The following is a 14,482-nucleotide window of genomic DNA, read 5'->3' as shown; positions in this document are numbered from 1 at the left end:
GATATGTCAAGTGCAGAAAATTCTCGTTATTTTGAAAAAATGTCAAAACACCCACAAAAAATTGGGAGTTTGGGGTGCCATTTCTTGAAAACGATTTGGGCCAATCTTCGAGGAGTCACTTACAGCTGCGACATATCAGAACACAAAAATTGATTGATCAGCTTGATCCTGAAGAATCGCAAAATACATATTTTCAGCATGACGGCGCAACAGCTCATACAGGTCAAACAAATTTGAAGCCCCCCCAGAAAGACAAATCACATCTACTCACCTCGATCATCTAACACCTTTAAATTATTTCTTGTTCCCAAATTTGAAAAACACAATTTTAAACAGTCAGTGATACAATCGAAGACTTTGAAGTGAGAATCATACAAGAATGTGAAAGTGTTTCGCCGGAAGTTCTTACTAGACTATCTGAGAATATGAAACCGGAGTCAATTTATGTATCGAAGCTGGGGCCCAACGCTTCCAGCAATTGTTGTAAATTCAAGTCACTTTAAATCTAACGAGGGTCTAATTCTTGTTGAGATAACATAACCTAGCTTTCCAAGTTCGACCACTAACAACTCATATTCAGCTTATGTTGTGAAATTGTGAATTACGTGCTAAATTCATTACAAGTTTATATACATATATTTTTTTTTATAAAAAACTGTGCCAAGTTACTTAAATCGATACTTTCGGAGATTATCTGTGTAGTGAAATATGTGTAGGTATATGTGCAATGAAATTCCACGACAACACATGACAACCAGAGAGAAGGAAACGGAAGTCTTACTGTTTTATGCTCTAAGGGTCATGCAACGTCGAGAAAACATTAAAGTAAACATTTGCCTAATGAACCCTATTCTAGTACTTCCTTAGTTTATACTCGGAAGTAAAAATGAAGAAGGCATCCCTTTCAACGTAAAACTTTTTAAGCACCTGGAGGTGGAATACAAGGTGCCTTTAAAGATACATTTCCTACATTCCCATAACGTTGTTTTCCAGGAAATAGGGGCACTGGTAGTTGTCGATGAACATAGAACAGTATCTTGATTGAAAAACGTTACCAAGGAGGATGGAAGGTTTCAATGCTTGCACATTACTATTACTCTCTTTTAAATGATAATTTTGGATCGCACTACAACAGAAAAGCCAGTAATTTTAAAACGAGGACGTATTTTCAAAATAATTGACTTAAAATTTGTGGTATCGATTAAATTTTGAAAAATTGTGTTCAATGAGTTCTCTGAAGAACCTAATGCAAAAATAAAACTTCCAGTGACAATAAAAAGTTTTCATTTTATTGTCGATGTATATTTATCTGACATATGCAATTCTGCACGCTTTATGATAAGAAAAAAATATCAGATCTTTCATCTTAATTTGACAACCAACACTCTAACGTCAAAATCTGTTGTTGTATTTTAACTTATCTCCGTTACAAATAACTGGAAATACTAGTTTACAGTTTTGTGAAATATTTTTCCTTTCCACAACTGTAAGTCCTATTGAGAAATAATTCTAATGGAATGTTGAGGACTGAATAGCACTAAACTCCCCTTTTTGTGTATGGCACGTAAGCACCCTGGCCATGCAAAGACCACGGTTTATTTCTTTCCATCAATCAACATTCCGGAAGAAACCAAGCTTTAGTATTCGCAGGTTCTATACCCATTTGAAATATCTGGTCATTGAAAATGATTTTTGTAAGTGCACCAACATACTATCTTCATTTAATTCTTAAAAATGAGCAGTGCAAATTTTAAGAAATTATATACATTCCTAATAGAATAAAAATAAAATTGTCTGTGCATATTTACATAATATAAACACATAATTGTAACATTTTTTCAAGTAAGTAATCCTTACAGTGATTCTATCGATCTTGTTTGTGTTACAATTAAACTGACAGCAGTTTTCATTTGTGTGCAATTTTACATTTTATGCAACTATGTTGTATAAAGTCTGATATTTCAACAGCATCAAAGAGTGCAAAAGAAATATGATGGGTTCAAAGTAACCAATAATTTCAAATAAACAAAACTGAGATAACACATAAGCTATAACTTCGACGTTCTATGTCACCGAAAACATTTTTAACATTATAATTATGAGAGCCTCTCGATAGAGTTTATGACGTAAGAAACTTACTATTTTTTTTACACCATTTTAAAACTTCCTACTATAAGACTTCTTTATGTAAGCATATAATTGTCATTCTGACATACTCTTATCCAGTTGTTTACTCGCTTGATCGTACTTTTAAATAGATTGGTACTAAAATAATAACGCAAACAATTGGCAATAACCCCACAAAAATTATTTCTTAACAAGTTTTCAATATTAATTACTAATAATTCTACAATTCGAAACAAATAATCCTGTCCAATCAAATGTATTTCCATAACGATCTAAACTTTCAAGTAAAATTAAAAGCTTGAGGACATCGCTCGCCAACTGCTGCCAACACAGTCGAGTCAAACAAAATTTAAACGTGTGCAAATCTCGGCAATAAAACCAGCTTTTATCACACGAAAAATATTGATAAAATATGTACAGAAGCAGAATTACTCTCGACGAACATCTGCAAACGTCCGCCTGAAGAAGTTGACTGTATTTAGCTTGTGGATTTCTCACGTACACGTCCTTGCCGAGAGCTCTAGACGTGGACCACCCACTACCGTGTAAAACATAACGCAATCCTCGCGAATCGTCTTCGCAAACCGCTTTCTCCTGTACTACTCTGTGACGTTCTGATTATTCAGCGGCATAGATTACGCATGGTATTTCGCATGAACTTACATTTTAAAAATTCAAGAACGGAGATACGAGTGTGAAAAAGAAACTCCAGAGACAGGTTCCTTATCACTCACGCAGATACGTACTTTTACTTTGTCTAACGGTGATTAAGAAAAAAATTTGAAGAAAGTTGTTCTTCAAAGTTGGCTTACTTTTAATTTATTACGTAGCGGCATTTGCATAAATAATGAGTCGTTCGGAAAACTAGCAAAGAAGAAATATTTTTTGAAGGTTTGTCACATACACTACAACATTGCCAGTGTTGATTTTATTTGAGGTATTCAAAACGGTTCCTGTTTTGCCATTTGAAAATTAAACAGTGACTTTGTCTTTTATTGTAAAATGTACATTTCACTCACCGCTTTGTAAAAGACCGGTATTATTGCAATTGCCTACACGAAACTCCTACCGTTTTTGAATTATTTAGTCTTGAAGCATTATATAAGGTAATTGGGGGCATTTCGTGACTTTTACTATCAATCAAATCAGCAATAAAATGAAACGATAAAATAGTTACAAAACTTCCGAATTTGATCGTATCTTGTGATTAGCAAACTAAAAAGAGTAACAACGGTCGATTTAATAAAAGGGCAGAACTCCCCGAAGGTTATTACGAAATAACCATTTGACGTAATAATTATCAGTTCTAACAATGTCATTCATGTAATACCGGCCATGTAGGCAGTGAATCTGTAGGTAAAATAATTTAATGTCAATGCCAACTTGTACAGAATGGCGTCCGCCATTGCTCAACGTTGATGTGTGTGTATATATGTGACGGCATTTCTTAAAATAAAATCTCACCATTTTCCTTTTTCGCGTCCAATCTCTAGTTGACAACATAATGGGCTATTTGTTTACACAATCGTTAGGTCATCTTTCAAGCATTCCAGACCATGATGGACATTAGATAAATGACCACCATACTCTGCCGATTTAACAAAAATCTATTTAACTGCGTCTATTTTAGGACTCAACATTTCGCAAATCAGACAGACGCTGCTTAACACGCAACTGTCTGGTTTGGAAACAATGACCAGCAGTTAAAACGTCTTTCAAAATCGCAAAAGCGTTTATTCTAAATTAGTTGCCGTAAATTACGCAAAACTAGTTGTAGGGTAATCGTAACAGATCTATTACTTTATTACATCCACAATTAAATATGTTTAAGCAACTTTCCATCTAATTGAAGCCGTTTTTTCAGTGTGCAGCACTTGTATTCAACCATTACGACCCTAATATCGGTATAAACTATCACGCAGTGGTCCTAATCTGCCTACGTTCCTATTTTCAGTAATAGGAGAACAAGGTTACAATAATTTGTGCAGACTTTAACCAAACGCAATAAAAATATTTCGTTAAATATATTTCTTTCTAAAACGTTCACTGAAATTTTAAATTCGAAAAACTTTATTGAACCCTGAGAAAAAAAACCCAAATATTTTATAACCTAGAAGTCTGCAGTTCATTTACATGAAAATCGTTTTAACCAAAATTACCTACCAATTAGCACGATGAAAATCAGATTAAACGGCACTGCTTCGTTGCAGTTTTATGTTTCCTAAAACTCATGTTGGATGTTTTAATTTGCAAGTTTGTTGTTTTAATTCAACAATAGTTCCTTCGACTCGTTCCGTTTACCTACTGACCGAATCCAAGTGTAAAGTTCGGTTAGAAATGAAATGTGAATATAACGTTTCACTGAGAAGATTAAAAACTTTTTGTATTCAAGTGAAATATAGTAAACGTAAAATAGGTACAAATCGAACAAATACCACTTTCATGGCAGTTATTGTATTTAGCCGTAATATTAATTCATTTCACGGCGTATTTATTGTAATGAGGGAAATCTTAACCATATCAGATTCTTGAGAGCCGAATTTGATTGTAAAATTACAAGTATTTTACGATGTAACGGTTTCACTCACGTCTTTTAAATGGAGTTTATTGCTACTACTTTCTGATAAAAACGGATGGTAATTTCATGAGGGAGGAAGACACTTTACTCAAACGTGTAATTTTTGTATGATCTAAACTGTGATTATTTATGCAGATCGGGGTACGCTTTTATATTTCGTTTCCTTCATTATCGAGCCGGCTGCTCGTAAAATAGCCAGCTAAATGAGTATTTTGCAACCCGTAAATTAACAACCATTTCAAGACTAGATTTTTTCCTTACCTAATTTTAGTTTGAAAATAGTTACATCTGTACTGGTAATTATTAGGCTGCCACTAGTTTAATCGAAAAAAAAAAAACTTGACAAACAAGGGAAAAAGAACAAACAGCAAAAAATATAGACACAACTAAACTTCAACTAAATATTTTTAATAAATATCTTAAATTTTACATCGATGTTAAACACTGGGATTTCCAGTTAAATCAGTGCAGGTTCCTTCATATCGGTGTGACGGACGCCACTGGTAGTCAATGTTTAAAAATCATACCCCTAATCAGGATATACATAGTTTAACATTTTTAATGTATTTATTATAGATTAACGTCCTGATATAGATTAACTTCCCGTAAAAGTTCACACTACTTGCATAAATCTTCTTTCACAGCGGATGGTAATGATGAATGGCTTTCTAATTTAAAACATAAAATAAATTAATCCACAATATGTTAGGTCTCTCATTGAATGTAAATTATTACTAATTTATTATTCAACGTCACAAAAAATTTAAGAATGCACGGTATAAATGAAATTAGTATTAAACGGAGATATTTTAGGGTATCGTCGATGGCACACAAAATGTTTGAAAGACAAAACTATAAAATGAATTCATTAGTATTCAATTTATTTTCTAACCAACAAAGTCCCGTTTTTGAATTTTTATTAAATTATAGAAATGAGGATATTACAGGAAGAGTACACACTCTTCATAACAAATGGCAAATAAAGTTACGCAAACACAGAAAAATAATAGCTCCGATTTACGGTCAAACACATCGGTTGTTGAACTTCCAATAATAGTTATTTTTTTAAACAGGTTAAAGTACATCTGTAGCAAAGTGGCAACAATGAAAAATAACAAATTCGAAAATACATAAACTAACGCAACGAAACAATAAAAGAACTCGACGAATAGTTAGTAGACATAATGTCGTTGACTGTTCTGGTATTACGCCCACGTAATCACACAGATTATCCATTTACTTACAGTTAGGGTGGATTTATGTAAACCAGAGTTAATCAATAACCGCTATGGAAATAACCACAGAAACTGAACTACATACCTTCCATGAACGTAACGTTTAGTTGACCTACCGATGGTTTATAAATAACTGATTTTAGGATTTTCGGATCAGCCAAACTTGAGAATTAAGATCTCGCAAAAACCTTTTCGAACTGCCTCTGGTTCCAAAGTAGCAAAAAGTACAACTGACCGGCGTCTGGATTATACATCAGAACTCTACATTATTCTACCACACGCACCCAAAACCAATAAAAAATTTGATTTATTTCTTATGTCTCACGATCTAAAAATAAAAAATGATTGAATCTAAATCTATCAGTAGACATAATATTGTGTAATATAGTTCGTGTTGTGGCAATTCACACATCCCTATTTAAAATTAAAATGACGACAAAAACTTTGTCGCATTCCTGGTCAAATTAAATAATTCCCGTCGGAAGCTATCTTTTACTTGCTCCGAACGACCAAACATAGTGCACGAATAGTTGGTTGAATTAACTCGGACAATTCGCAAATTGACGGTTTCCACCGTTGTCAACACTCGAGTGTTTAAGACATTACAAGCAAATAGCCGTATAATCAGGTGGTGGTCCGTAAGTGTGCCGACGAACGTGGTAATTCGGAAAGGAAGTGTCCAATTGCGGATTCAAGTGCGTGGGCGGCGCCACTCACGCGTGCTCTCAACCAAGAAGATTGCTGATCCCTTCCGACATTCCCAACACACGTCCACTAAGAAGTATGTTATTCGGAGGCTAAAAACTCATCAAGAGATGAAAATTCTCGTTAAAATACCTCGAGGGACACAATATTGCTTCAAAGATGAACATCGGCAATCGATTAGGATGGGTATCAACATATCCGTGTGCACTTTATGCATGGAGCACTAATACATGTGGTAAAATCCAAATTGAATGGAAAGTTGAACAGTATAAAATCAAGCCGTTAGAAAAATTCTAGCGGTCTACGTTTATTTTTATCCATATCAATACTTATCATGTCTTTTAATACACATTAAATATGTCGTACAATCTTGATTATATAACTTCTTTAACATTTTTAAAAGTCGCAAATAATGTGCTGTTGCTGGTTTTATTGACTCGTATTAAAAAGCGGTGGGAACTACTGATTTACAGGATAGTGGTTGCGATCGCAGTGGTTTTTTAAAGTAAGACACATCACTATAAAAAAAATCAGACTTCCTTGTAAACGACAGAAAACGTAAGAATTGTAAATTACTAAGAAAAAGCCGTAATTAAAAAAAATATGATCGTGCAAAACTAAAGCAGATTTCTTTCCTTAAACTGACGTTTCATTAACTTAAAGCATGATAATTAATTCTGCACAAACGTTACAGTTCTGATCTGTTATTCTAATTTAAGTCTTTAGCATCCGTAGTCCAACTACGTTATTTCTTGCGAAAAGTTAATGATGACATTAATTCAAAAATTACAGGCTTCACTTTACGTCAGTTAATGACAAGATATATAATTATATATATATAATTTTAAAAATTTTAATAAATCATTCATGCTCCTTGCAGCACTACAGTAAATATAAAAGACATTTGAACTAGTCAAATGACCCCCTAGTTTCATGATTGGCAGGGAATTTCCTTAACAAAATACACGTTTTTGTTTTAGGTAAACATACAGGTTTATCATTGTAATTAAAAAACCCAATACGAAATAAGAAAGTTGGAATTTAACATGATAAATAAACTCCACGAAACAAATGCGAATTAGAAAGTTTCACAAAAATTACACTATGAATAAGCGAAATTATCAAGAAAAACAATCGATTAATTGTTCAATGAACACACGTCACCTTTCCGTAATGTATAAATAACGGAAGTTGGTATTCTTCAATATAATATGCTCGCCGGAAGTCACGATGATCAAACACTTTTTTTCGGAACTTCAATGAGTTTTATTCGCTTTTGTTTTTACAGATAAACTGCTTATTTTACAAATCCTTTAATGCCGAATTTCCGGTCAGTGCAATATCTCAGACATGAATAGAAACTATGAAAGTGTATTAACATAAATATGCCTCTTTTATAGGAAATTACATGAACCATTTTCAGTGTATCAACCTTATTTCATATTCCATACTCTTATTTTTTGAGATAAGTAGCTCTGAAATAATTCTAGCAAAAAAAAAAAAACTAAAAATAACGACATATTTCGTAATTTTTTATGGCGTCAATTTTCCAGAGGGAATAAATAAATAAATTATATTGTAGCATTAATTATTATGTAAGATATGAACTTATTTTTTAGAAGAAACTGTTGCACAACATTACAATCATAAAGTCCACTTAAAAGTTCTAAATAATCTTTGAAATCCTTTTAACTTTGCTGACAAACCGACAGGAGTGGGAAACCTGCATTTCGTATGCTACGACTTGTGAAACGCCATTAAAATTAATTAATTAATAGGAGTAATAAATAAAAAAAAATAAAAACATTCTAATAATGACAACAAAGGCAAAATGTTATCCTTTGCCCTTAAAGACATCAGTCTGAATGAAACTAAACTTAAAAAAAAAATTACCATAAAACTGTCACGAGTTTAACTGAGTGGAGCGCCGATAATACAATAAAAAGTCAAGATTTAGTGGATATTTTTTGTGTTTTATCTTGATAAAAGCATATCGGGGGGAAAAGGTTACTGACCTGAAAATCTTGCTAGGAAGCGGTGGAAGCCGGTGGCGAGTGCTTGCGCCAGGCACCGGAGGACGAGAGGCAGGGGGCTCGCCGCCGCCGCCGCCTCGGCGGGATGGCCCCATGCCGGCCACATCACGTGCGCCACTGAAAACAAACAAAAATTAAAGCCCACTTCATTTCCACGGCAGTTACGGTGCTTAATTGCTCGCATCGTGATTAATAATAATTGGATTGTTACTCGTGAACTTCGTTATTTTAAAGCTTTCAATAAGAATTTCGTAGAAGCTGTAATTATTGTAACTGTACGATTTAGTAGATCGATAAAGTATAACTCAGCTTAATGGTCAAAGGATATCAAACCGAACGACGGAAATTAGCGAGTATGCAATAAAAAGGCGGAAGAAGTAATGATATTGAGGTAATTATCCTAACGAGTACATTTATAATCGAAATTCGATACGTTGATAAGTAGTCTAATGGCAAAAATAAAGTTTTAAAAGTGGACGCAATTCAGATAATAACTAGTTTGTGGAAAGGTGGAGTTTGTTGGGTGACCATACGTGGATCGCATATTGTAGTATTTTTATCCATCCTATTGAACCAGTTATTACCGGCAGATAAACATTTATTATTTATCTACCTAGAAGAGGAGAGAAAGAATAAAAAAGTGGATACACCAACAGGGGAGCCTGCACACGAACGTTCGTGTCATGCTACATCTAAAAAAATATAAAATAAAATTATAAACTGGAAACAGATCCAAGTTACATTTTTACACGCGTTTTAGGAACCAATATTTTAAAACATTTTTAAGAGGTAAGACTTGGTCATAAAAAGAAAAGATTAAATAGGAACATACAATTTATTTTAGCCAACAAAGCATTAATTATTTTTAAATTTCGCCGAATTTGAAGTAGTTTTTAACTAAAAAGAAAAAAGAAACGTCAATAAACACTCTCTAAATTTAGCAAGTTCGTTCAACGTTCGTTTCTATTCCGATTTTACTTAATTAAAAAATTTGATCCCTCGAATTTTACTAAAAATTAAAACAAAAATAGCTGTAGATTGTTAAACTAAATGCAAAGAAGCACCCTTGTGTAAGCAATTTTTAAAAGTATGGAAGTGCTGATAATTTTTTTAAGTTTTGCACATTTTAGATAGAATTTACCCAGTAAAATTTTGAGATGGCGTTACTGACTTTTTGAAGAAGATAAACATATAAATTTTGATAAATGATTTAATACGCTTATGATAATCTTAAAATGTTTGCAAAATTTCTACGCATCCAGTTTTGTAGTTTCTAAGTTAGAATTTATATTAATTATTACAATAAAGCACAATTATAAACGCATATTATTTTGTAAAATTGAAATAGGATTTACGTGTCTATCAACATATTTCGACTCTTTTCGTGTCACATTTATATTCTGCTTCAGTAAATGTGGGTTTCCCAACTGTCGTTACCCACGAACAAAAAAATACTGTTATTAAAATCAGAAATTAAAAATTCGACTAGTTTCATTATTTCGCTTTCCAAACAAGTTAACTGCACATGGTCTGTGAACATATCATGCAGAAACAGACTTGCATATTTACAGTGATAACAATGACTTTACATCACAATAACTGTACTCACTCATTGAAACGCATCAGTCCTAAGTACAATAAATCACAACACTTTCTCCATCAAATAAATAAAATTGCAAATTGCATGAAACCATAACATCCTTTGTATCGTTACGTCTGTGCTTATTCCGACCTCGGCAAGTGTAAATATTAATCCTTTACGCCTTTACGCCTTTACGCTTTCCTTTTTTTCGAATTAAACCTTTAAAACTCCCCCGCACGGATGTGGTGGTAAACATTTTAGCTCGATGCTTCTAACAGCTCACGCTATTTTCGAAAAAAAGTGCACCTTGAGACTTCGAAAGTAAAAAATTCGTCAAATTTGGAAATGATAAAAAGAGGTAAATAGTCATCAGTCAGTCTGTCTCACCTCAGTCGAGAGCAAACAGAACGGCGCGCCGTCAGTGAAAAGTCCTCCCCAGTTGGTATCGTCAAGGCTGTGGGAACGTTTACAGTTCAATGATAAACAAAGCGAAGGTGATTCAATACATACCACAATCGGACTATTACAGAAATTAAAATTGAAGTACATACATGGAGCAACGATTGAAAGGAAAAAATAAGAGAGGGATAGTAAAAGTCACGGGGATATAAATTTGTGCTAAAAGCTAAATCTTCGCTACTTTACTTCTTGTTATTTGAAATTTAAATTACACGTCTTGGTTTATGGTTTAATTGTTCTAACGGATCTGTACATCCAGTTTCATGCTGCAAAAATTTTAAGAATGCGTAGTGCTTAAATGTTGTACAAAATATATAAAAATGTTAACATAATCTTTATTTGCATGCTCTACACAAGTACTTTTTATTGGCAAACATTTACAAGATAGCACACCTGTTTAACCATGAATGGCATATTAAACCAGATTATTTCAGGTGAATTCACCGACTATCTGTTTTGGTGCTTCCACATTTTTATTTCAAGCTACAAATTTTCTGCATGCAAAATTAACGTTTCTATTAATACAGAATAAGCTTAAAAGGTTATGTTCGCAGGAAAAAGTAAAGAACTATTGATTACAACAAAACAACCGGCGGCTTCAGTCCTCCCATTAGATTATTGCATTAAAAATGGATTATAATGGACAGATGTTTTACGACAAAACCGGATAAAATCATTTTTCGTCGTCTGGCAAAAAATGCGGTTAAATATTAATACCTGAACTATATATAGCTTGAAATATTTTTAAAAGGATACTATCAATATTTTTGCTACCATATGATCGACTTGAGTCCATTAAAACGTAAAATTTCGTATGCATTGTGTGATATCCAACAACAGCACTTAAGAAAATTCTGTTCATTTCTCCAGGAAAGCAAAGTTTACAGGAAGTTTTGTTGTACTCACTTCTATCAGTGAAAGCTTGACTAATAACCACATATCACTAACACTGTGAGCTCATCTGATTCCAAAGTACACATTTATTGATCTATTCTGCTGTCTTACCACTCGTTCAAAAATAAAATAATAAACTATTGAAATGGAAATAGACGCACTAGATATATTACAAATCACACAACTGAAATTTCACACGAAGTCTAGTACTGACTAAACATAAAGTCGAGGAAACGAGAGTTTAGCGGTCTAGACATTATGTTTCCATTGTTAAACCGCTCAACTCTTGCTTAAAATAATAGTTAAATTATTATTAAAACTGTTAATTTTCTCAACCTTGTTTAAATTTACAACTATTTTGTAAATCTAACAATCTTTGTTTAAAAATTTAAACTTGCAGATTGAGAATTATGTAGCACTTGTAAGTAATGCGAATATTGCAATACGTATTTAACTAAAATTCAAGAAATTGTATGATTTTTGAAAATACTGCATATGATTCATTAATTTAGATACATAAAATAATAAACACCGTATAAACCTTGTTCACTACAATTAACAATCAGTTACGTAACAGTAAATATTAAGTTGAAACATGAAAATACATGTTAATGTATACGTAGTTTGAGCAACGTTGCACAATAACTCGAAATCGAAAATGATCTTGATCAAATTCAACTAAAAACGGGGTGGCCTAGATTTTTTTACATAAAATTTTAATTATCGACGATTGTCATATGAACACACTCTAAATAGAAAACACACCGAGATTTCGGGTAAAAACGGCTCGACACATGAATAACATATAAAATATACCCAGTGAACAAAAAAGTTGGTAATCAAAAATTCAGAAAAAAATTACATTTGCTAGTTTTCAAGAAGTTCTTTCTGTCGTTAAAACATAAGTTTCAAAGAAGAAAAAGTTAAGGTCATGGGTATTTTTGGACAGAATATTAACAAAACAGTTCTGCGAAAATCAAATTTAAAAGAAATAATACGCCACAACATAATACGCCACAACGTTTATTTTCATAAAGTGCAAGTACGTTATGCATAATAATCAAGTTACCTCTGAATAAAATTTAATATTAGTGGTAGCTTAACGTTTGAGGGTAAAATTAAACTTTTCTCAAATATTAGAAAATGTCTGATTCTGAATTTAAATAAAAATATCGGCATTTCCAAATTGCCCACGCTGATGGCGCATTTAACACACCTAAGTGTGTAATGAAATGAATAGTTTCTCTGGTTACTAAAATTGACGTAATAATGTCATTACATATCTATGATTGAGAATAAAATGTTTATGTGGTATAATATATGTGTTCTACAAAGGGTGTAAACCATTGTTTAACTGAAATATATTCCTCATTAATTATTAATATAAAATCAGAGAAAAGCTTGAGGCAATTATAGGTTAAAAAGCAGATTATGTGATCCAATGGAACTGGAAGAGATGTGGGAATGCCAATATTACAAGATAATACAAATCTTTCGCAACAGTAATTACCGAAGCTTAATTTTGAAACGTTCTAAATAGCCTCCACACAACTTTGCTAATACAAATTGACAAGACAACTCCAACACGACTGTAAAAAAAAGAAACACTTATAACCATGGTGATTTTTAGTAAAGAAAGTGGTTTATAATTCAGTAGTATAATCCCAACTCACTTGCGAGTTTATGTCTAACTCACTGTTGCCATATAGCTTTGACAACAAATCTCAAAATAAGTTATTTTCACGAAAATTGTCAAAATTAAATAAAAAATCAATATTTGCCGAATATTACTCGGGTGCTGGATACAATTTTATATGTATTAAACTCGTGTGTTATGGCTTTATCTCACTTGAAAAAATTAGTCACACGCTCCTTCCTCGCCCGCGACTAAACTTTTTCTCGCGTGATTTGTAATCTACATATCACACTATAGTATAATAAATAATTATTCTTATTTGATACGAAATTAGAACTCAATATTAATTTTTCTGTGTCTGTAAATGTATTTTTTCCCAATCTAGTCACACAAATATTTTACGAAATATTGACGTTTGGTTTTTTTTATTTCAGGGTGTCACCCGGTATATTCCGGTTTGGTTTATCTGAAAATTTGGCTAAATTCAAATGAATCCAATAGAAGCACTTCAAAATTATTAACGAGTACAATTTTATAATGTAAAAAGTGTTAGATAATTCCAGCCACTCGAATATTTGGTAAAACCACAAACGCAACCATTGAAGTTCCGGAACTCGTACGCGCGTGTTATAATTACCCGTCTCAATTACCGTTCGGTTTTGAGACAAACAATAATAAGATAATTAATTTATATAATTACGGCATTTGCAGCTCGTTTCTTATAGTATCAATATAGTAGAGAACCTTTTCCGCTTGAAGTATTTTCGTTACATCTCTAATTATTTCATAACGGTGTTTGAATTTAATTATAAAAATAATACGAAAATAAAGTTAAAATATAATCATCAATTAGGCATTCAACGCGGAAGAAAAAAAAAGATAAAAAACGTACAATTTGTGAATACGACGTATGAAAAACGTGTGTTCATTAATAATGCTGGATAAACGTATCGCTTAATACGTTTGATACTTTAAAAGGCAGATTAGTTCTTATGTGGTTTATTATTTAATGAAGTTATTGACATTGTACGTGTACGTGAGAAAAGAGGCCAGAAAATTTCGTTATGTGAAAAAGTCGTGCAAAAAGCAAGGGCATCAATTATTTACACTTTTTCTAAATGTTGTAACAAAGTGTAAAAAATAATGTGTATGTATATTACCACAAATTACGGCAAGTGTCGAAATATTTAAAGAGCCGATATGCTAATTAAATAAAGCGCGATAATGAGGCCG

General features: G+C 32.6%; 1 protein-coding gene across 3 annotated transcripts in view; it reads right to left on the bottom strand.

The window, feature by feature from the left end:
- LOC135134899 (probetacellulin-like) overlaps nucleotides 1-14,482 on the bottom strand; it is a 194,352-nt gene that overhangs the window by 67,703 nt on the left and 112,167 nt on the right. For all 3 annotated transcript variants that reach the window (XM_064063780.1, XM_064063781.1, XM_064063779.1), the window contains one exon: nucleotides 8,661-8,795. In XM_064063780.1, coding sequence (XP_063919850.1) covers nucleotides 8,661-8,784 — 124 coding nt within the window. In that variant the 5' untranslated portion in view covers nucleotides 8,785-8,795. The remainder of the gene's footprint in view (nucleotides 1-8,660; nucleotides 8,796-14,482) is intronic.

Source organism: Zophobas morio, unplaced genomic scaffold, assembly GCF_036711695.1.
Source record: "Zophobas morio isolate AGI-343-1 ecotype UQ-CSIRO unplaced genomic scaffold, CSIRO_AGI_Zmor_V1 ptg000024l, whole genome shotgun sequence".
In the NCBI taxonomy this organism is placed as follows: Eukaryota; Metazoa; Arthropoda; class Insecta; order Coleoptera; family Tenebrionidae; genus Zophobas; species Zophobas morio.
Note: the sequence above shows the minus strand (reverse complement) of the source record. Positions and strands in the feature narration are given on the sequence as shown.